Here is a 24,320-nt window from a genome sequence, read left to right on the forward strand (position 1 = left end):
CCCTGCCGTAGCACATTAATGCCGTTTTCTGACCCGATCCAGAGCGGACCTTCCTTTCCCGGCCCCTCTCCACGTTCGATGCCTCACTACGGTGCTCATTTCGGCACTTCCAGCCGCAACTCTGTGGGCCTTCAGGGCCTTGCCATGCTTCCCTCCTTCATTGCTGCACCTCCCGTCAGGACTACATGGAGTCTCCTTCAGAGTCCTGCCCCGCTCCCCTCAACCTTCTGCATCGCTGCACTGCCTCTCAAGCTTCCCGCCCGCTCCTGATTCTCGCATTCGTGGCAGTGTCTTCCATAGTGATCTGATTCACGTAGACATTACAGCCTGACACGCCGGTTTACCCCTGCATTCCTTGCACCCCCCCTCTTGTTTTCACTGGTACAGGCTAGTTCCACAGTTGTCGATGGGTTTGCCTGGAGGCACGTGGCAGCAACAGCGCCCCTTGTTTCTGGTTTCAACAGTGAAGCGCAGGTACCAGGTCCTCTGTTTGTTTGTCTGTCACCACATCTGGGTTGGCGGTTCACCAGATGCACGGCAGTCAGATCTAGGACGCTATGGACTAAACGTGTCACTTGCTCTCAGTAATAGGCATCTATAATCCTTCCAGATGTCAGTCTCAATGGATGCAATAGAGCCATAGGGAGGTGTTTGTTGCCTTCAGTGATCAGTTTCTTCATCCTAAAGTTGCCACATATTAACAGGTCTAGACACGGCGGAAAGCTGTTCTTCTCTCCTAGCAAGGCCCCTACATCCCAAGCCATAGCATCTTATGATGTGGGAACCTCACAATGACCCAAGGAGGACAGGCTCCCCACCGAAATCCCGGATCCGTAGGTGAGAATTTTCACTCTTAGCATCTGCACTGCTCCATCCCTGCAGCACCAGTCTGTAGGAGGAATGGGGCAGAAGAACTGACAAGCCCACCCCATCAATCTTACCATTATCCTGCTCTCTACTCCCCACTCCTCCCCCCAGCTCACGTTCCTTCTTCCTCAGGATGTTAAAAAGCTCAGTGGTACCATGCATCATCACAGCTCTACTGAGATACACAGAGATTCTCAATCTGCGACTGGTTACTGCAATTTATATGACATCATTTTCTACACGCTCATCTGTTGAGTAGTTTATTGGCTTGACATTTCCTCCAGTGTTTTTAACCTCCACCTATCGTCTCCCATGTGTGTTAGAAAATACTTTAGCTTTAAAGTGCAAAACCAATAGTGTTAAGAAAATTTGTGACCTTGAACCATCTGAATAGTTCTAAACTCTGATGCTCCTGGCATTCTCATGGAACTAGACAGAATGATGCATAAAAACAAACCAACCTTACACTATAAACAAGCATTTGCAATGCAGTAGGTCTCGCATTTACACGAGTTTGAGTTATTGACATTGCAAATGACAATGCCTCTTATTTTTGTTTTTTAAACATAAATAAAAGGCATTGTCATTTACAATGCCAATAGCCCAAACTTGCGTAAATGCGAGACCTATTGCATTGCAAATGCTTGTTTCTTGTGGAGGAGCTTTCTGTGAAGTTAGCCAAGGAGTCATTGGGGGTGTCTATTGAGGATCAGGACTCACTCCAGCAGAGGCCAGTAGCCAGGCTCAGTCAGGGTCAGTTGCAGAAGGTCAGCTGGGTAGTTGCAGGGAGGCCTCTGGAGCTAGTTGTGTCCCTGTAGCTTGGAACAGGAAGTCAGCCTATAGACCCTTTGAGTCACTCAGGTTAGCCTGGGATGAAGGAGGCAGCTTCAGTCTTCCTTTCAGAGGGCAGGACAGGCTGCAAACAGCAGGGCACATCTCTAGTAGTAGGATGACTGTCCTCTGGGGAACAAGGCAGTCCTACTTCTGCAGTGTCCACAAGTCCAGGAGAGTACTGAGTAGTGACTCTGGGGGATTTATGTTTTTACCTGCTGCCATCCTTGATTCCCTATACTATCCCCACATCTGGTTTTGGAAAGTTGTTCCTTTCCGCTGTGAAGGCTCCAAGACATCTGGGATGACAAAAGACTAGTGTCAGGTTCCTTTGTGTGTGCTGGAGGCAAGCCCTTTGAAGTGTACGTTGGGCAAGGCCTGACAGATGAGCCTATCCACTACACCCAGGTCTCATTGTTTACTGTCTGGGGCCCAATACAAAATCTTAATGGCCCAGGCATCTGAAAACTTCTAGAAGGCTTCAGAAACTTGTGGGCAGGAAAATGTCAACTTTCTAAAGTGGTATTTTCCAAATTCCAATCTAAAATTCGACTTTGCCATTGAAGAGAATTTTAAATTACACATCCCTTGAACCTAAAAATCATATTTCTACCTGCTGCCAATCCAAAGTTAGCAATTATTAATGTAATAAGGCAACCCAATGTAAATCTGTTGGAGGAGTAGGCCTTACAATAGTGAATAAGGAAATTCAGGAGTTTTTCACTACGAGGACTTGTAAAACTCAACCCACATGTTCCACTTTTTAAGTATAATGCACCCTGGCCTATGGGCCTTTAGCGGCTACCATATGGGTTTACAATTGTTAATTGTAATCCGGTCAGTTTTGGTAGGGCACACTTCCACAACTTTATTAAACTCAGAATTTCTAGCAGTGGCTAATGCATTATGGTCCAGAGGGTTTTTGTTGTGCCCAGTTTGCCTTAGTGACCAACTGGTCTCAGATTTCTCTTGGCATAGTAACACAACAATGAATTCATATCAGCTCATTTGGTATTGTTGCATTAACAGTTTGCAATTTTTCACTAGTATCTGGGGAGTCTCTTGAATATTGATGGAACTGTCTACTAATTTTCAGAAGGCCGTATGAGGATTAGGGGGTATTTATGGTGACACATCACCCCTCTCTGAGACCAAGATACTGTCTTAAGCGTTAGAAGGTATCTTGGTGGGTCCGAGAAGGGGAACTAGAGTCACCACTGTGATGATCAAGTAGAAACACTGTTTGCCTGCTGGGGTGTGGCTCAAGTTCCCGGTTTTTCATCCCTTCGTTCAGAAATTTCTTACAGACCATCCCAGGTAACAGTTAGACTCTGCACTTTCAAGCCTCAAGCCCACTCTTCAGAATGGTGAGGTTCTGATCGAGATTGCATTAGTGGTGACAATTAGACTGTTATCAGTTCAGTCTCTGCTGTTTCTAGGGATGGCTGCACTGCTGTTAATCACACTGCTTGCTGCTTGTGGTATTTCGGTGTTCGCTTGAGGCCCTTCAACCTGTGCTGACCCAGCTGGGGTCCATTTGGCTGTCCCATCAGCTAGTGCTGTGCTACCGTCAGACGCTATCTTTGGTGCGATGGCGGCTCCATCAACTGGAATGGCAAAACATACAATAGTTGTGAGATCCTTCTCTTTATCTTGCTAGGTATCATTAGTGATTTGGGTGAAAAGGTTTGAAGGAGGCATTGCAGTGGGGCTGCAAGCTTGAATCCTCTATCCCTCATGCAACTATTTGTTGGCATAATTTCTCTTAGGTGTTTTTAAGACCCCTCATTAGAGTTTCTTGCCAGTGTGTATGGCTTACTTGTATCAATTCAAGAAGGCCAACCACTGCTCAGGTGAGATTTTGTCTTTGGGGTCCTTTATCCTTTTTTTAAAATGATTTAGTTGTTTAATTTTAAAGGTACCTTCCTTGGGGGATTACCTGTTTTTATTGCACTCCATGCATTTAGACCAACTCATTATAAATGGTCCGTGCTTCTTTCATACTGGTTGAATATGTGGGTGGGTGGGGCAGGGTTGACTCCCTCTAGCTGGAACCTTCTTCTGTTTTGATTCTCACATTTCCATTTTCCGCTGCCATACAATCACTTTTGTCAAGAGAGGAAATATTTAGTAGTCTGATACATTTTGACACAGTTCTTTCCCAAGTAGAATATGGAAGAGGGGTTCAGTGTAGGAGAGGGGTCTTGCAGCTTTCTGTGCCAGCTCAACCATGAAGCTATGCTCAAAAGTGGACTTGTGCTTATCCAAGGCCTCCTGGCAATTGGATCACAACCCACAGACGATCCAGGACAGCTGCACCTAGGTGGATCTCTTTCATCATTGCTCATCCAGAAGGGTCTGCTCTAGGGACTTGAGCAACCACTCCTTCCCCTCTGAGCCTCCAGCTCCAAATATGTGGATTATCACTCATGCATTTATCCCCCAGTTCCCGGGATTTCCTTCTTTCTTGCCCATCTATTTTCTTCCTAGTGTCTCCTGACGATTTATATCCGAAACTGAAAGTTTAATCAATGAAGGTAAAAAGGACTACTCTTTCAAAATGGATTGCTTACAACTCTCTGGCCTCCACCTGAAGTCCTCAAATGAGAAACCTCCATTTTACTATGGCATCTTGAGTTGTCCAGCAGAGGCCGAGTTCAGCTCCAGTCACTGCTTCCTGCCAAGTCTGTCTCCTGTATAAGTTGAGCCTGTAAAGTGTTCATTGCATAAATTAAAAGTCTGTGATTGACAGAAATGTCAGCTATGGGCATCTCCATATGCCCTTAATTGAGACAAGGGAAGACCAATGTGTGTTAATTTCAAAATATTAAATATATCGCATTCAAGTGGAATAAGTAGATCTCTTATTCTTCCAACTACAGCTACCGTTATGTAATGTGCTCAAGCGTTAAATTAAAACATCTGGTTTATTGTTTCATCATGAGCCTGGCAAAAGCCCAAACAACGTGATGAAGGGAATGGCTTGAGCCAGCACATACTACCCACAGCGAATTTATCAGGGTATTTGAAATTTTTTCTGTCAAACACGCCGAAGGTGATAGGAGAAATGCTTGGAAATAGTCTAATCCACTGGCAATATCCTGGGCCATTGTTTTTTGGCCACTGTGACACATGCTAGACAGAGGCCCATCTTATCAAATCAGTACTGACCCTCCTCCTCATGGGAGCAGTCTATCCCTAACTGCCAGGCGAGGCCCCCTCCAGAAAGAAACACAGGGAACCCCAGACCATTTTCAGCATTATCAGGTCTTGTCAATGAGAATATAGCTGGATCCTGTGGCACAGCGGCAAGGGACTCATGTCTGGGCATACCCTTGACCACATTGGGGCATTACATAAAACACCCAAAAGAACTTTTTCTATGAGGGACAGGATCAGCATAAAGTGGGCCTCTGTGTAGAACGATATAGTGGGCGAAAACCTTTAGCTTAGGATGCTGTGGCATAGGGGGCAAAGGACCGACGTCTGGGTATCCCCTTGCTCTCTCTGTGGGTTACATGAAGCACACAAAACATAATGGGTTGGATGCTTGCAAATAACTTAAATCACTGGCAATTATTTTAGTGAAGCAGTCCAACCCATTATTTTTCGCCCACTGTGCCATTCTAGATGGAGGCCCACCTACACAAATCAGTACTGACACTGCTCCTCATTGAAGCAATCCATCCCAAACTACCAAACAAAGCTCTCTCCAGAAGGGCACACAAACAGTCAAGATTGTCTTCAGCCTTATTAGGCCTCATCAGTGTGATATAGTTTGGATTCCGTGGAACAGCTGCAAGGGATCCACGTCTTGATTTTACCAATGATAACTTAAGGCATTACATAAAACACCCAAAATGACTGTTCCAAGGAGGAGCAGGGTCAACATAAGGTGGGCCTCTGTATAGAACGACACAATTGCGGAAAACCATCGTTTGGAATGTTAGCTTGAGAGATTGCCAGTCGTTGAGACAATTTGCAAGCATTCTTCCCTCGCCTTTTGTGCGTTTTGATTCTTGTGACAAGCTGTCTAAGCACAAGATCCATTTTATTTCTTGTGCATTTTTAGTGGTATGCTATGGGCCTAAAAAAACACGTTCTCAAATAAAAACTGCATGCACCGTGATTATACTTTTTTCATCAAGTGGTTATTCCTGAAAAGGCTGTCTTGTAGTATTCTCTTCTACCTGCTCTCACCCTCCTATGTTAAGACAGTAAAATTAGCACTGTGTGCAAATATTAAATAGAGGTAACAGAAACCTTGCATACTGTAAACATTATTACACTTGTGTTGCCTTCTCTAGCAGTGTACCTTATTTGATCTTTAAACATCTTGGCCTATGGCACTTTGTTTAATGAACTACCATTACTGTTCCCGTAATGCAACTCCAGCCATATTTTAGTTGGAACACTCCACTCATTTTCACCTTCCCACTGTAACCTGGACTGAATAAGCCTAGAATTCACAGAAGGTGAATGTCAGAAGACCGAAACCAACCGGAAGGATAATAATAAAGAAACATTTTCTGTAGATACAGGGAGTGTAGAGGGGAAGATATATTCCAAAGGCCCTCACACATGCCTTGATCACACCCATACTAAGGAAACTTATAATATGACCTAGCAAACCACAGGCCTTCATGTGTTGTAAAGGCACTCAAACCCATTGTCTCCAGTAAAGTATCCACCCACTTGGAAACCAAACACCTGGTAAGCGAGTTCCAATTAGGCTTGATATCCATTAGTGGCACAGATACCATCCTAATAAACTTCAGGGAACAACTCCTTAATTTTTGTGATTAGTAACACCCCATGCACTTATTCTTATTAATCTCTCATCAGCTTTCAACACCACTGTTCGCCATGTACTCATAGAAAGACTTTCTGCATTGGATGCCATCGGTGACACTGGTTTGTGTCACTTCTTTGTTGCTATGCTGTATATATCAGGTCAAACTTAGCCCTTTCCTCTCCAAAACAGCTAACATCATGTGTGGGGTCCCTAAAGGCTCATCACTGTCCCTCTGATGTTCTGTATTTACTTGGCTTTCTTCTCCGCCACCCTAAACTCTTACAAGCTGTGTATCACATTTATGCAAAGACTTGGCTCCACTTCAAGTTCGAATAATAAGCTGACCACATATTCAAACTGGCCCATAGCCTTTCGCAGGCACATTGTGTTTTTTAAATACTCCTCACACACTAAAAGGGTCCTTGGTGTCATGCTTCATCATAGGGGTTATCGCACCCCTCTACGGAGCGCGGCGTGCTACTAACCAGCGGATACGCGGGAGCACTTGATGGTACCACTACGTGTAGTGTGTGAGGGTGTGACTGGTAGGATCAGGAGTAGATGATTAGTGAGTGTTAAAAAATACATGGCAAGTGAGAACTACAAGAATTAAATTAAACCTCCCTGCTGGTATTATTAAAAACTAAGAGGTGGAGGTTTGATGCATTTAATGTAGGGAATACTATGTATGGTATTATACTGTTTTATGTGAGTAGGGTAGGGATCTGTGTACCCATCCTGAAGAAAAAGCAGCACACTTCGAAACATGCTGACACAAATACACACAGGAGGTTTTGTACATTAAATACATCAAACCTCCACCTCACAGTTTTTATTAATACCAGCAGGGAGGTTTATTAAAATTCTTGTAGTCCTCACTTGCCAGGTATTTTTTAACACTCACTAATCATCCACTCCTGACCCTACCACTCACACCCTCACACACTACACATAGTGGTACCATCAAGTGCTCCCGCGTATCCGCTGGTTAGTAGAACGCCGTGCTCCGTAGAGCCCCTATGATGATCCGTATAACCCCTATGATGCAGCATGACACCAAGGGCCGTTTTGGTGTGTGAGAGGTATTTAAAAAACACGATGTGCTTCCCACCAAAGTATGAAACACACCCAACCCAAGCCCATATCTTGTTTCGCCTATTTCTTGTGGGCGGATTCCATTTTGTTTATTAAGTTATAGTATGGGGAGATTGAATCCGCTCCCTGTGTTCGGCCGGACACACTACCTCTCCACTCCCTCTTTTGGTATTTAAGGAACAATTGGCTATGCCTTAATTGTGACAAAACAGAATCCTTCCATGCAGTCAAGTCAGCTCCCTTCCCTTTACTGTGGCCTGCAGAACAGGTTACCCGCAACAAATCCTGCGAAGGTGCATGTTTTGAGTATACTCTTTGAAGGGGTCTTTTACCCCTTATAAAGACTTGGCCAAAAGACGGCGTTCCACCACTTTTGTCTTTTTACAAGTTGGTTCTACAGATGCTCCATGGCTCGCAGAAAATCACCTTTTCTTGGCCATTGTTAGTTCCACCTGGACTAATGCAACAGCTTAAAAAGTGGCCTATCAAGCAATTCCGTGTCTACATTTCAGAGAGTTCTAAATGTTGCTGCTCTCCAACTATTCTGCTTAAACCATCATAACCACATCATCCTGAGCCTGCATTTTCTCCACTGGCTCTGCTAAAGAGAGAACTTCAAAACACCTTCGCTTGTGCATAAGCTGCTCCATGGTCGATCAATAGACTACCTGGCAGAACTTTTCGCCCTATACCAATCACTCAGACACCCGAGGCCTGCTAAACAACAGCTATTGTGGATCCTGCTCTACAGACTCAGAAGATCTGGTGGGCATTTTTCCAATGCCTGCGCCCCTCTTTATAGAACTCCTTATCTACAAAATTGAGACTGGAAAGTGACTACTACCAAATCAGAAGTCTGTCAAAGACTTGATGTTTCACCCAGGCATTCAGATACTCACCAGAACTCACTTCTTCCCTCATTCCTTTATTAATATTTTCCACAACAAGTCAACACTGTTTGTACAATATTGGCTCACCCACACTGCACCCTCGGTCCCCTTTACCACCCAGCACCCTGGACCCTAGGAGACCCCACTGCAGTCCTAAGTACCTATGCTCAGAATATCCCTAGAACAGTCACTTGTTGATTCTCAAGTTAGGTCTGCGTGCTAGTTGGATTCCGTTATGGACGCCATCAGTTCCTGTTACATCCCTGCTCGTTCAAAGAATTCCTCCATTTTGTCATCAGTCCGGATCTCCCTCACCTGGTGTTCTTCCGCCAGTGCCCAAGCCACCATGTACCTGCTACACTGTGCATAAGTAGATCCTCGTGGGGACAGCCATCTAATAGCAATGCTATTTGCTAGTGCCAGCCCCAATTATACAAATTTACAGAATACCTTGCAACCTTTCAGGCTCTCTATAAAATGTAGCAGACCGTGCCGTACTATGTTCTCTATACGTATGTCAATCACCTACCGTAACTAGCGGGTAACCATGCTCCAGTAAGCTGTCAGGTCTGGGCCTTCCCATGACATATGCAGAAAATCAGCTTCAGGCCTCTCACATCTAGGACAGGCACCCGATCTGGTCTTTTATATTCCGTTCAGTCTCTTTGATGAGAGATAGGTTCCACGCAAAACATAAAAATTTGCCAATTTGAAGCATGCATTACTAGAAATCCCTCTCACCAGTGCACAAGCCCTCAACTAATCGCCGTCCACCAGGGATTCACTTAGGTTCGCCATCACACCCCTGTTTAGCCACCAACTGGGCCACTAGTCTGTCCAGCCGCAGTGCCCTAAATAATACAATAATGAGCCCTCGGTGGCTCCACCATTTAAGAGTACCTCTAGCATGGGCCGCAGGGCCTGTGGGAAACTAGGATAGATGTCACTGGCCATTTTCCTGCGTTTGACAGCGTGTAAGAACTGCCCACATCCCACATTGAATGCTTTATGTGCCTCCTCAAATGCAATGCGCGTCTCACCCGGGTACAGTTTCCCCAGTGTTTCACAACCACTCTCGATCCACGCTGTCGTAGACATGACCTCCCTGATCTGCAAAAGGGGCCTCAACCAGCACAGCGGGAGGTGCTTTGAAAAGGGGGCCTGGCGCAAGACACAACGGATTACCAGCTCCCTGTCTTAACCAAAAAATGGTTAAGAGAACAAGGTGACCCCAGTAGTAAGACCCGGGTAAAGTATGATACTTATGCAAACAGTGGTCTAAGAAGAGGCCCATGGTGTCCTCTGGCAGCCTGGGCTGAATATTTGACAATAGATTAAATCAGTTAAACAATTTCGTTAGGAGTCCTCGGAGGACTAGACTATTTAGAATGCATTGACACAAGGTTTTAAGGTTGTTATGACAACAAATGTATTCTCTTCATAAATTATCTTATCATATACTCCCTACGTAGTGTCAGGTGCTCACAAAGGGCTTTAGAAGAGCGTGAAGTGAAGGTGTATAGGTGACATTTTAAAAATACATCGCATTGGACAACAATCTTAGTTTTCAAAACTCCACAATTAAATTAAAGCGATAATGGAGTTTTTGTTGGGAAGGTCGACGGCATTTCGATCTCAAGTTACTGAGATCATCATCAGGACGTGAGCCTATGAGCACTGACAATCCAGTAAAAGGTTGCAGCGTATGGAGCTGTCTTTTGATTAGTAAGGAACGAAGGATGGCAGTGCTATTCCTGCTAGCGTGGTGAGGAAGAATTAACTTGTTCGCAAGTGCGTCCTGGGGCGTGATTTGGGTTGCCCCGCATGGGTCAGGAGAAGGGGACGGATGATTGGGGAGGACCAGCAATGGTCTGGGCGTTGGGCGTTGGGCGTCTGGGCGTAGGAGTGGATCCCTTTAAAGGGATTCACTCCTAGATGGAACCGGACAACTCCGGTACTCCCCGCAGAATATCTCTACAGAATCACAAGGTAATGGTGTGTGAATGAATGGAGCTTTCACCACAATGTTGATATCCTTGCAGGTGTTGTAGCTTTCAGATACCCTTCAGATGTTTTAGTTTTTGACTGTGTGCGGGTGTAGGTCTTCACCAAGTGATGTATATGATGTATAAGATTCTTGTGCTGTTTTAAAGTCAAAAGTGGAGTCTCTAGTTGACAGTTGGTTTAAGATTACAAATTGCCTATTCGGATTTACATCTATTCTAGACTTATGTGCACTTGGCTGTATATGATGACATGGATTACTCCTGTTGTTTTTCTTTCTGATTTGTTTCTCTGAGAGCAATACACAAGCTGTAAACCAAACTCTCTTGAGTTTCCTTCAACACCGCCACCTTCCCGGAGAGCTGGAAGCACGCCGAGATCAGCGCACTCCTGAAGAAACCTACAGCGGACCCCACCGATCTCAAAAACTTCCGCCCCCATCTCGCTCCTCCCTTTTCCTGCTAAAGTCATCGAGAAGATCGTCAACAGACAGCTGACCGCCTTCCTCGAGACGAACGGATCCCTCGACCCCTCGCAGTCCGGCTTCAGAGCCAACCACAGCACCGAGACCGCCCTCATCGCAGCCACCGACGACATCCGGACCCTGCTCGACAAGGGGGAAACAGTGGCCCTCATCCTCCTGGACCTCTCCGCTGCGTTCGACACGGTCTGCCACCGCACCCTAGTCCAGCGCCTCAGCAACATCGGTATCCAAGAGAAGGCACTGGAGTGGATCATCTCGTTCCTCACCGGTAGAACACAAAGAGTCCGCCTCCCCCCGTTTCGCTCCGAGGCCACCGAAGTCATCTGCGGCGTCCCGCAAGGATCTTCACTCAGTCCCACCCTCTTCAACATCTACATGAAACCTCTCGCAGCCATCGCACACCAGCACAACCTCAACATCATCTCTTATGCCGACGACACCCAGCTGATCCTCTCCCTCACCAGAGACCCCGACACCGCCAGAACCTGCCTACACGAAGGGATGAAAGACGTCGCCGAGTGGATGAAGGACAGCCGCCTGAAACTGAACTCGGACAAGACGGAAGTCCTCATCCTGGGATCTTCGCCCTCCGCCTGGGACGACTCCTGGTGGCCCCCAGCCCTGGGCACCGCACCCAAGCCAACCGACCACGCACGCAACCTGGGCTTCATCCTGGACCCCTCCCTCTCGATGACCAGACAAGTCAACGCCGTCTCCTCATCGTGCTTCAACACCCTGCGTATGCTTCGCAAGATCTTCCGCTGGATCCCGACCGAGACCAGGAAGACTGTCACCCAGGCACTCGTCACCAGCCGACTGGACTACGGAAACGCCCTCTACGCCGGAACCACAGCCAAGCTACAGAAAAGACTCCAGCGCATCCAGAACGCCTCCGCCCGACTCATCCTGGCTGTCCCCCGACGCAGCCACATCTCCAGCCACCTGAGGAACCTGCACTGGCTCCCCGTCGACAAGAGGATCACGTTCCGGCTCCTCACCCACGCACACAAGTCTCTCCACGACCTGGGCCCCAAGTATCTCAACGACCGCCTGACCTTCTACACGCCCACCCGCCAGCTACGGTCCACCAGCCTCGCCCTCGCAGCCGTACCACGCATCCGAAGAGCCACCGCCGGAGGAAGATCCTTCTCTTACCTGGCTGCCAAGACTTGGAACTCCCTCCCCATCCACCTTCGGCTGACCCTGGACCATCTCGCCTTCAGGAAACAACTCAAGACCTGGCTGTTCGAGCAGTAGCATACCCCTCCCCCCCCAAGCGCCTTGAAACCCTCCCGGGTGAGTAGTGCGCTATACAAATGGCATGATTGATTGATTGATTGAGTGGATACTATTTTTTTAAATAAAGAAGGAGCCGGAGCGGTACCTGAGATCCGCCATTACAAATGTGCATTACTGTCGTTCATTTAGGAGGAATATTTACGTGGTCAGCCCAGCAAGCCACTTTTTGTTTTGTATACAATACTTTCACAGTTTAAATCTTCTTTCACCACTTTTGTCATTCATGCTGTTTTTAAGCTTTACTGTTGCAGGTACCTTGACAAGATCCACAATTTGACATTTCTTGGAGAGATCGATAGTTCTTGGAGGGATTGACAGCCCTAAGTGTATGCTTTTTTATCCCAACGTCGCCTTTGATTATTATATCAAGATATAACTGAATCTGAAAAGAGAATTTTCTTTTGAATATATTTTACAGTTTCCAATAAAAATATTCCTAGTTTGATATTTTCTCCTGTTTTAATGTTTGTTTTTGGTCTGCAAGGATGTGTATGCTGCACCATTTGGCAACTTTATTAAACTCTAAACTCCGGGTTTACTTTCTTGTCTTGTGACTGTTCTAGACTGTGCCTGCCTATGCCAATCGATGTGGTGTACACTTGGGTCAATGGCACGGACACTGGCCTGATGAAAGAACTGCGGGTAGTGCGAGAACAGATGGAGGAAGAACAGAGACTACTGAGGTAAATCTTTTGGCTACAGCACCCTTATTGTTAATGAGCCTTTGGGGAGTTCTGACAAGAGAGGTAATGCAAAAATTCAGTATCAAAGTCTGGTTTGCTTCTCAGTGTTTTCAGTTTCTGCAATGCATCCCGGCCTATCTTTTCTCCATTCACGATGTAGTAATCTAGTACATCTCAAAGAGGCGAAACACCAAATTGGCACACATAATCAAAATACAACACATGGGAGATGTTCTTTAATTCAACTCCTCGATGCCCTGTTTGGTGTTTTTAGAACATGGGTTCTAGCAAACAATATCCCGGGGCCCGAAAGGTTTGGTCTTTGGTGTGACCGAGGGCCGCACTGATGGTCGAATGAGGAAATGGGGGATGTATAGTTGGTGTAGGGTAAGCGAAGGATGTATAACTAGTTGCTGAACTGAATTGCACAATATGGAACCAGAGACCTGAGGTGAATCCCGGCTTCCCCACTTCACCAAATTGTGTGATTCTATGCAATGGTTTCATTTCAATTTCTTCATTATTACATATAAGAGGACCTCTCAGTATAGTACTTCAGGATGTATGCCGTACAAAACCTTCTCCTGTGTTTGGATTTAATCACTAATGGCATTGTTGTCAGGTTGGGGGCGAGGGGAAAGTGATTGTTTCTAAATTCATGTTTGAAAACTATCACTTAAAAAAAAATACTTGTGAATGCACGACTGAAATCTGATTTACTAGGGTGAAACTGTTCTGCAGGTTAATGAAATACACCTTTTGATTTTTGTAGAGACTATCCTATTTTTACACATTTGTTGTCTTTAAAAATGAAGTTGTTCTTAAAGTGAAGGGGTGCAGTACACTAGTTACTCCCTTTCCAGTGGCAGCACCTCTGCTAAGGTGTAGGCGCGTCGCCCCACTGCTTTAGGAGAAGTGTAGCGGAAAAATAAAATGATAATAACTTTGTTATTATCATTTTATTGTTCCCTACGGGCTGGGCTAGGGTTATGGGGGAGGAGTGGTTTGCCCACTCAAAGTGCGCATGACACCTTGGCCGGCCCTCTTGCGCTGGCTAACCGTCCTGCGCACTTTGCATCTTCCTCACCAGGCTTGCTTTACTTTGCCTGGTGAGGGACATGCAAAGCCTCCTAGTCCCCGTCTGAGCACCAAACCACGGCGCTCAGACCAATCATAATGCTGCATTGCAGCGTTGTGATTGGCTTAGAAGAGGTAGACTGTGTGCTTCCTGCTGCCTTCTACTACTAAAGCAGATGAGAAGGCAGCTGAAGGGACTGAAGGGGAGAGCTGGCCAGCCACAAAAGGTAAGTTGATTTTTTTTGTTGTCTCCTCCCTCCCCCGGCCTGCCACCTCCGTGCCCTGCCAGCTGTTACTGTCCCTTTCCTTACCTGCAATAAACCTTTAAATAAATTAGTTTTATTTATTCAACATTTTTTTAATGTTTGTGCTGAATCGAATAAACAGGCGGGCCCGCATGTAAAGGTCAGGAGGGCCACACTTTGAGTATTACTGTTGAACGTGGTTTATGTGGACAGCAAATAACCATTGCGGGGAGCAAAACATTTAAAACTTTTTAATGAGCTTGCTGCCCTTGTACGATCCTCCTCTAGCTAATTCAAGCTCTCATGTTTTAACTACAAATTTATGCGAATTAATAAGGTTTCTGTGATATTTTTTTTTAGCGGGTTGGAGAACACAACACCCCACACTTCCACTTATGACCTTAACGTAACCTCTGTTGTGCTCGTGGGATGGCCTTTTGAGTACAAGCACGCGTGACTGGAATGATACATTGTTAAAGGTAGCTTGCATTGTTGCCATATTTCTGAGAGAAGAGTCAGAAAACATCATACTATATTGATGGATAAGCCATTTTTTTAATCTAGTTTGGGTTATCTAAGAACCCATCCAGACTATCTTTCTATGTTTGTTTGGCACTTTAAAGTCTACCATCCACTTTACATCAATTGTTTTGCATAATTATGTACAGGCCCGGCTCCAGGAATTTTTAATTGGGTGGGCCAAGGACGCATTTGGGTGGGCCACTGCGGGCTCGATTTGTCGCAAAAATGTCTAGGCAGGCCTGCTTCAGGGCCCTCCTTTACCCCTTCTCAGTCTTTCAAGGCACAGTAAAACTCACTCTTTTCCAAATCTCTTTTTAATGTTATCACTCACAAAAAGTGTTTTTTCTATGTAATGATCCTTTGATGGGAAGAGGAGGTTTCTGAGGTGGGAGTATCAGGCAAGTGACACTTCTCGTGCTCCCTCTGTGTGAGCCTTCAGAGAGAATCCCTCTTCATTACTACCTCCACCTGACCACGGACTCTTCAACGCACTCCCTTACAAGCTTGATTAGCCACTATTCCTCTCCAGTGCACCTTATCTCACAGATGACCTTGGGCTCCGCCCCATGTCAGGCACCATCTCCCGGTAAAAACATTAGTAAAATCACCTTCATACTTAAAACATTGATAGAGCAATAAATATAATTAGCACGCACTTTAAAGTATGTTCCACAGTGGCTTTTATGGCCCGACTGTTAATTAAATATACAAAAACAGAAAGGCCATGACAGGGCCGGCTTCAACGCTTATGCAAAAGTCTTTTTTGGCGCTGCACCAAAAACCTCTTTCTCCATAAATACCTTTACTCCCCCTCATGACCTCCTCCTTAGACTCCCTCACTACCACCCTCTACCAGTGCCCCTCATCTCTCTCCAGCTTCCCCCTCCACCCCATGACCTCTTCCTCGGATTCCCTCACTGTCATCCTCCAACAGTGCCCCTCATCGCTCCATAGCCCCTCCCACTACCTCCTCCTCGGATTCCCTCACTGGCACCCTCCACTAGCGCCCCTCATGTTTAGGTATCCCCTCTCTCATATGCATTTAATTTGTTGTATAACGCTGCTCATATCAATGTAGTGTGTGTCAGTACTTTACACCACGCACACACTTACAGAGACAATGAATCATGCAAGTATGTAAATCAGTCTACAGGGAATGTCACATAAGCCAATGAGGATTACAAGGTGTAGGAATCATAGGTCATCCATTCTGGTGGGTAGTATATTTTAAGAGGGTTTGGTCTGGGGAAACACAACCTTAGGATTTAACGAGTATTCCATGGGGGTCAGCTTTACTGATAAAAATGTATATCTGCCCAAACATACTCATTTTAGCAGCATTAGAATAATGAAAAGACTAGGGAAGTTCTAACTATATCACAAAACAAAAAAAGCGAAGTTCTAATTATACCATTCATGTTTGTTTGCAGCTCTTTGGTGGCAGTTCATTGTTCACTGCCTTTTGTTAGGATTGTAACTTCTGAAGTAACACAAGGATCTCTGTGACAAAGGCAGTAACCCACTGAGCTATCCACATAAAATACAGTGTGTCTGCATTTAAAAAATACTAACAGACAAACGATTGCTCTAAAGCAGGATCATTAATCACCAACTTTATCTGGGCATTGCCATTTTGTATTGTTTTATTGTTGACCAGCATCGGCTATGATGAAATGATAAAAACTGTTTAAATGAAGCACATACGAAGTATGTGTCCTGCTGGGCCTGTGCAGATTTTAAAAAGAATTTTTTTTGTAACACATTCTCTTACCTACTCCATTAGTCATACGTTGTGTCACAGCCTTATGTGATAAGCAGCTGCAGGGGTCAGGGGGGACTAGGAATAAACAGACCAGTTTTCCCCTGCGCTGCATAGAAAAAGAAAATCAACACAGCAGGACAGTAGGCAAAGGTTACCAAAGGTTACTGTTGTCAAATAAAGGATTTGTCCCCTTTCACCCTGCAGAGATGAAGGGGGTGAAAAAAGTAAACAAAGCCTAGTTAACTTGTTAATGGTCTTTTAAAGACCTGTTAAGTACTTTGGTGCGGCTGCTATAATCTTAAACTGTCTGTGTGCGCCCGGGAAGCTGTCCCGGGCTGACACACACGACCTGTGCGTTGCACGCCTGCCTTCAAGCCCTCACTGCGAGGGCCAAGGCTCCTGTTTGGGTGGGCCAGGCTTATCTTTGGGTGGGCCGGGCCCACCCGCTAGAACCGGGCCTGATTATGTAAATATGATGAAGACCTTCAGCGAGATGAAGCTGTCAAGCTCCTGACTGTAAGCCACAGCTGTGTACTCTCAGGTAGAGTTAGTCAAATGCTGCCATCTGGCCTCTGCAAGAGGTAATGCACGTGATACAGTATTGTTTGCAACTTGTCTCAATCGATCAAGAAGCCTTGTGAAAGTGGCTGTTACCTTTAGCAAACATGTTTGCTTGCTTGACTGAGCCCCGGCCATAAAACCTGTTTCGGCAAAGGTTCGTTGTTTAGTGGCAAACCTAATCCTGAGTACTGCATAGTAGGCATGTTAACAAACCTACACAAGATGCCATATAAAATCACAAGTAGCAATACGTCGCCAGCATTCATGTACGTATGTGTTGTATTTGTGAAGCACAACAGAGTCCGTGTACAAGAGAGAGGTTTAAGATTATAATCGGGTGCTGGGAAGGCGCTCGGATGAAGGAAGGATGGAATTTACTCGACACAAGGGGCCAGCAGGCATGGGCAATGGAAGGGACATGTCTTTAATAGAATCGCTGTAACATTTCAGGCACCCCATTTGGTAAAGCGGTGCTATATTTTTCTTTTCAGCATCCTTGTTTGAGATCCACAAGTTGATTTTCTAAGTAGGTGACATTGTAGAAAATATTCATGCCCGATAATTTGTCTTATTGCTTTATCGCATTGAAGAATGGCGATTTTTATTGTGGCAGTCTCTTCTGCACCCTGGTTTCATTTATTTTGCAGAAAGGAATCTAATGACTGTCTCTGTACTCCTAGTACTACACATGGTGAGATTTGTGTTTTTTCGTTGTTTTTAGAGAAAGTCTTGGAAGGAATGCAACAGAGCCAACGAAGAAAAGGTAAATATATTGGTAACTATATCCTAAGACTGTTTGTTGTAGTATGAAGGAGCTTTCACCTTTAATCACTAGATGCACAATGGTGTAATCCAGCACTTTAGCAAACAACAATTTGTCTCGGCTGAGACAAGGAATAGAGCAGCCTTTCTGCTGCTGTTACTTCAATTAATTGTGCAAGTGTACGAACGAACGGAGAGTGAGGCGTGCCGGCTTGTAGTTTCCTGGTTGATGGTCATCAACCAACAGCCAACCAACATGCTGACTCGGAATGGTGAACCAGTTTACAATAATATACACATCTTGAACTGTTTTTCGCCATCAGTTATTTTAGACCAGGGGTCTTCAAACTGTGGGGCGCGACCCCCAGGGGGGGCGTGGAGTAATACAAAGGGGGTCGCGCACTCCCATTCACACTTCTGCCCAGGCCCATCGAACTTTAATGGCTTCAGCCCCCCTGCTCCCTTCGTGTGTCTCAGCCGGGCTGCTGCAGCTGTGGGCTTGGCTGGGCAGTGTCTGGAGTCTTATCTCCGGCACTCCCGAGTTTTTGACAGGTCGTTAAAGAACATTTGCATATTTACTTGCCTTTCTAATGCTTACGAAGGCTTCATTCTTTTCTTCAGGTTCCAGCTTTCCTTGAGCCCCCACTCTGCCTATTCCTTACATTCAAACAGTTCTATGAAACACAGCTGTGAATAAAACTCCAGGAAGTTAAGAATGTCACCCTAGCGCTCAGAAGTGACAGAAGGGTGAAATAGCGCTGTACAAATAAGTGAATAAATGTTCATACAGACTTCAAGTCTCGTGAGCAAATCATTGAGGGATTGCACAACCTTTCCTTTATCTGAGGTCATTAAAGAGAGAGCCATTTAGCAGGGATCGTGTGCAGTAACACTTATTTTACATGGTGTTTATTGATAGTGCTTGTCTGAAAACAGCACATAAGCAAGTTGTCCCTTAATGAAACAACTTATCTGTGTATTTGTAAAGCACCAATATCCCACCTTTCATCTAATTCCCAGGGGTTCATATATCTTAAAAGGTTTTTTTCTGTACACAAAGTGTTTTCCACTTTTGCCAATTTCTATTATAAGAATAATTTATCTTATAAAAACATTATATGCAAGTCCCATTACATCTCGGCACTCCAACTTGTGAGAATTTGGTCCGGTGGAGGGGGGGGGGAGGGGGGTTCGCTTCTGCCTCCCAAGCAGCATCAGATGCTGCCCTCTTTAGTGACTATCAGCGCATTTCAAAATGAGCTCGCATGGGAGAAAGCGGGGATTCCCATTTTGGTGTGTAGTTGTAGAAATGTATACATGACTTTGGGCTCAATATGTATGTTCCGATTTTGGTGTGTAGTTGTAGAAATGTATACATAAAAATGCATGAATGATGGATGCAGGGTGGGTGCATTAATGATTGTTGGATGGATGGGTGGATGCATGAATGAATGATGGATGCAGGATGGATTGAGGGTGGATGGGTGGATGGATGGGTGGATGGATGGGCGGATGAATGAATGATGGATGCAGGGTGGATGGATGGGTGGATGGATGGATGGGTGGATGCATGAATGAATGATGGATGATGGATGCAGGATGGATGCAGGATGGGTGGATGGATGGATGGGTGGATGGATGGGCGGATGCATGAATGAATGATGGATGATGGATGGGTGGATGGGTGGATGCATGAATGAATGATGGATGCAGGATGGATGCTGGATGGGTGGATGAATGGGTGGATGCATGAATGAATGATGTATGGATGCAGGGTGGGTGGGTGGATGGATGGGTGGATGCATGAATGAATGATGTATGGATGCTGGGTGGGTGGATGGATGGGTGGATGCATTAATGAATGATGGATGCAGGATGGATGCAGGATGGATGGATGGATGCATGAATGAATGATGTATGGATGCAGGGTGGGTGATGGATGGATGGGTGGATGCATGAATGAATGAATGATGGATGGGTGGATGGATGGATGGATGGGTGGATGCATGAATGAATGATGGATGCAGGATGGGTGGATGGGTGGATGCCGGAATGAATGATGGATGCAGGATGGATGGATGGATGGGTGGATGCATGAATGAATGAATGATGGATGCAGGATGGAAGGGTGGATGGATGGATGGGTGGATGCATGAATGAATGATGTATGGATGCAGGGTGGTTGGGTGGATGGGTGGATGCATGAATGATGTATGGATGGATGCAAGGTGGTTCGGGCTCGCTCGCTGCGCTCGCTCGCTGCGCTGCAATATGCAAATTAGTTTACGTCCACCACTTTCAAATGTCACCAGCCGCCCCTGCCGGTGGATGTGCTGGAGTTGTAAAAATTTTAAAGCACTGAGTATGTAGGCTTAGGGAACTGTTTGTTAACCTGCGGCATTGGCAGAGCCATGAATCCATGCTTTTTGCCCACTCCTGCTCTGGGACCAAAACTTGTTGCGCTGCCTGGACCAGAGCTGGAGTTTGATGAATATGCAGATTTAGTTATAAATTCTTGGTGGAGCGAAGCAAAGGAGGGTGCAAGTTCCATAACTGTGCGGCCTGCACCAAAGCAGTGAGACAGACAATTCATGCCTTCCTGAACTAGGGAACAATAAGCAGAATGGCACATACCAGTCCGACCCGTAAGCTCCGTGAGGAGAGATGAGAGGATGAGACAGTTAGGTGCCAGTACGGAGCACCGGAAACCACCTGCTCAAATTAGGCACTGGTGCTGAGGTAACAGGGGAGAGGGACGTTGGTTCAAGAAGGTGTGGAAGAACAAAGGGGAGATGTGAAAGATGAATGGGGGACTGGAGAGTTGTAAGATACAAACAGACAAACATTTGAATTAAGAGACTTGAGGTGAATGGGAAGTGCTGAGGAGCACAAGAAGTGACGGGGCCAGAGAGGCGATGAGATAAATGCGATAAATGCGAGAGTCTGCTAGAGATGAGGGCAGTGAAAATACAGAATGGCAAGGGGTGATTAAAGGTGAAGTGAGAGGTTGCATGGGGAGAGTTCAGATGTTGTAAAAAGGGGTGAAAGAAAATGGCCTGCTAAGTGAGAGAGGGATCCAGGGTTGGGAGACGAGAGAAGAGAGGGATGGAAGGGAGGGGGTGAGAGGAAAGCAGCATTGGTAAACCGCTTAACTCTGCACAAGACCGCCAGGGTTTTAAGTTACCCCTGCTGCTCATGGCCAGGGCCAAGTGGGCTTCTAATGTAGCAGCATGTATTCCTGCAGAGTGGAGTGGCCTTCACAAAGTTTGACTAGACCTCATTCTGATGTTAATTGCTGTATTTTGGTTATAAACTGGTACTGATGTGGTGAAATCGTTCCTCAGTGTTACTGTGAGTAAAAAAAGTCAAAATAATGAAGCAATGCTATCCCAAAATACGCAGAATAACATAATATTATTTACGTTTTCTTCCCACACAATTTAGCCAAACCTGTCGCGTAATTTGGTCCTCACCTGCCCAATAATTCCAGTAGCCCGGCCTACAGGTTTAGACATTTTTGTCAGGAAGGGGTCCTCACACCTGAAAATGTTGAAAGGGGGGTCTCGGCATCCAAAAGTTTGAAGACCTCTGTTTTAGACGGTGCAAAAAACGCAGAAGCACCCTTGAAGTGTAGTCACACGATTCTTTGCTTCTGGTTTTAATGATGGAAAACAGAAAATGATTTTCACTTGTGATCCCTCTTGAATATGAGGGTCAAGCTAACCGCATTTAAATATTAAATGATCCCTGTGTCACATGATCTGACCCTGTGGAGTGGCGCGAGTGCTCTAAGAGAGTGTGTTTGCAGCACTGCAGGAGGCTGTAGCAAATATGACCATGATAGATGTGAAGCAATGTGGGCTATACCTAGGTTCAGGAGGTAAACGTATGGAATACCAGACACCAGCACTAGGACTTAGCCTGGCCAAAAGACTCATTGCGATTCGCTAAAAACGACCAGAGATCCCGAGGTTTGATATGTGGGGTAAAGAGGTGACTGAATGAATATTAGTGGAAGAATTGTCTAGGGACCGTGCAATCCTGAAACTTGAAGCAGACCATGAGAGATTGAAAGCAATGCATTGATCTATGTTGGCGCTGTGTGACTCATGTCGCTTTATAGTATTCTACATATCTATTCGCATACACGAACATCATTTGATTGTTATTGATTTGCGAGTGCACGCTGTGCCCTAACAGGCCTGGGTGTAGGTTTGCACCATTTACACTTCTGTTCTGTCTGCTTCTGATACTGTCTTTTGCCATTGTGCTAGCATGTGGTTTTTTGAAATCCAAAACAAAAATAACATGTTCAAATAATCTTTAATGCTTTTGATTTCAATGTCAACTCATATCTAACACCTTAACAGAAAATCATGAGCATTGTACTAAACAGTACTTCATATAAAAATGCCCTGTTCTTCTGAAAAATTCTCATTTAATGATTGGAGAACTCTGATGTTAACTCTCTTAATGTTCTATTTAATCTATTTTTAGTGAGAAACAACTGGAGTGTCTCTTGACGCATTGCATTAAAGTGCCTATGCTTATATTTGATCCGTCTCTGCCATCCAGTATCACACTGAAAGATCTTCCATCCATTCAGCCTTCGTTTCATTCGGCTTCTAACATATTCCATGTGGCTAAACCGAAAAATCCTTCCACCAATGTAACCGTGGTTGTCTTTGACAGACACCACCAGGGTAAGAACTATATATGTCTTTCTCATAACTGTAATATTCATTGAGTTCTAGCTATGCAAGAGGCATAGTACAGTAAAAACTGTGAAACAAAAGATTTTGTGTGTATTGGCAATGCTAATTTAACATAATCCGGTTTGTAGTTCTTTGAAACAGTTTTGTAGAAGGATTCTGTATTAAGACAAATCAATGCAACATCTTTACCCAACTACCTCTAACTTGCTGGTTGTTTAAATGAGTTCTTATGTACTTTTGTGAGACCAACATTAATGACGGTCAGCCTCAAAGATCGAACCCTTATTCTGGATTACAAAATTACCCTAATGCCACCGATTTCTTCTTTTATGGAGAGCATCATTGGGAAGCTAAACAACGTACAAAGTATGTATACTTTCTCCTCTTAAATAAAAGAGCAACAATGCTTTAATGTTCTGTGCACTGTAGGCCAGGTAACCGCTCTAAAATAATTTTTGGAGAGAGAAACAGGCAGGAATATATCAGGAAAGAACATAAGAGTCCCTGTGTTATTTTATTTCAAGTTAGTGTTGCCTTCCTGTCACCCACAGTAGCCAACTTCTAGAAAGCCCCGGTATATTGAGACCCACTGTTAAAGCTTTTATAAAATGTATTTTGAACCACATAAAATATGCTATCGTGAGCTAATGGATTAATTCTTCCAGTTCTGCCTCTCCCCTGATAGGCCCTTCAGTTGTGTACCATACCCCTACACCTCTGCATCTCTCTTCAGAGACCTGGATGATAATTTAAGTTCGTTTATCTTGACCTAAACTGCAATCAGTTAGCTTGTCATTTTCTTGTGGGATAACAAGCAGCTGCAGTTTTGAGTGATAAGCTGATACAAGTTTCAAAGCAACTCCGTTTTTTGCTAGGAGAGCTCTGACTATGTACGACATAAGACCCAAAGAACTATCCTAAGGAATGCACCATTTTCACCCTTAAACATTCCCACAGTAATGCTGGTGCACGTTTGTAAGTAGTCCTTACCAGTGCTCTGGAACCTCTTTCAACTGCTGACTATCTTTTAGAAATAAAATCTCCCAAACATTCCAAATTATTCCACATCCAATTCTACCCTGAAAAACTTGGAACACAACTTTACATTTTAGATCGTATATATCTGTGTGCATACATTTCTTTAAACTAAGGAACTATCCTACGTAGCAGGCAAGCTGACTGTGTTTGTGTCCCAGTCTTCACACCCTCTTATAATCTTTACAGTACTCGACCCTTACCACCAAGTTACTCTGGTGGGCATTTGTGAGCAGCCCGCTCCATTGTCGAGGGCTAGACGTCAAGTAGAATTCTTGATTCTTACTTTGACTGCGCCGAGGAATAGACTAGGCCCTTCAGCAACCAATTTGCTCGTCATGGATTTCTGTACATGACTGGAGCTTGGGGTCTGCAGGAAGGAGGCCTGAGTCTGGAGAAGAACGCCAGGTGGCATAAAAACCTTGTTGAGGTGAGCCTATAGGAGAATGTCCTTAGGCAGGGTGGAGGATTTGAACTGGAGCTCCAACAGAATGTTTTCAAGTGGAAGAACAAAGAGCTGCTACAGGAGCATAGAACTGTTGTGAAGCAGGATCTATGACTGTGATGCAACGCAGACAGACAGGTAGTTATGAGTCTCCTCATATACCAACCAGACAAGAAGCAGGAATCAGATAGTGAAGCTTACAACGATTGGTGAAAAACATATAGTAAGAATGGCTATCAGCCATCTTG

The 24,320-nt window shown here is 45.1% G+C and overlaps 1 protein-coding gene across 1 annotated transcript in view; it reads left to right on the plus strand.

The window, feature by feature from the left end:
* The window catches only part of GNPTAB (N-acetylglucosamine-1-phosphate transferase subunits alpha and beta), a 542,239-nt gene that overhangs the window by 71,227 nt on the left and 446,692 nt on the right, over nt 1-24,320 (plus strand). Inside the window, exons 3-5 of the mRNA XM_078675067.1 lie at nt 12,829-12,948; nt 17,837-17,878; nt 22,375-22,580. Coding sequence (XP_078531193.1) covers nt 12,829-12,948; nt 17,837-17,878; nt 22,375-22,580 — 368 coding nt within the window. The remainder of the gene's footprint in view (nt 1-12,828; nt 12,949-17,836; nt 17,879-22,374; nt 22,581-24,320) is intronic.

Source organism: Lissotriton helveticus, chromosome 1_1 (assembly GCF_964261635.1).
Source record: "Lissotriton helveticus chromosome 1_1, aLisHel1.1, whole genome shotgun sequence".
In the NCBI taxonomy this organism is placed as follows: domain Eukaryota; kingdom Metazoa; phylum Chordata; class Amphibia; order Caudata; family Salamandridae; genus Lissotriton; species Lissotriton helveticus.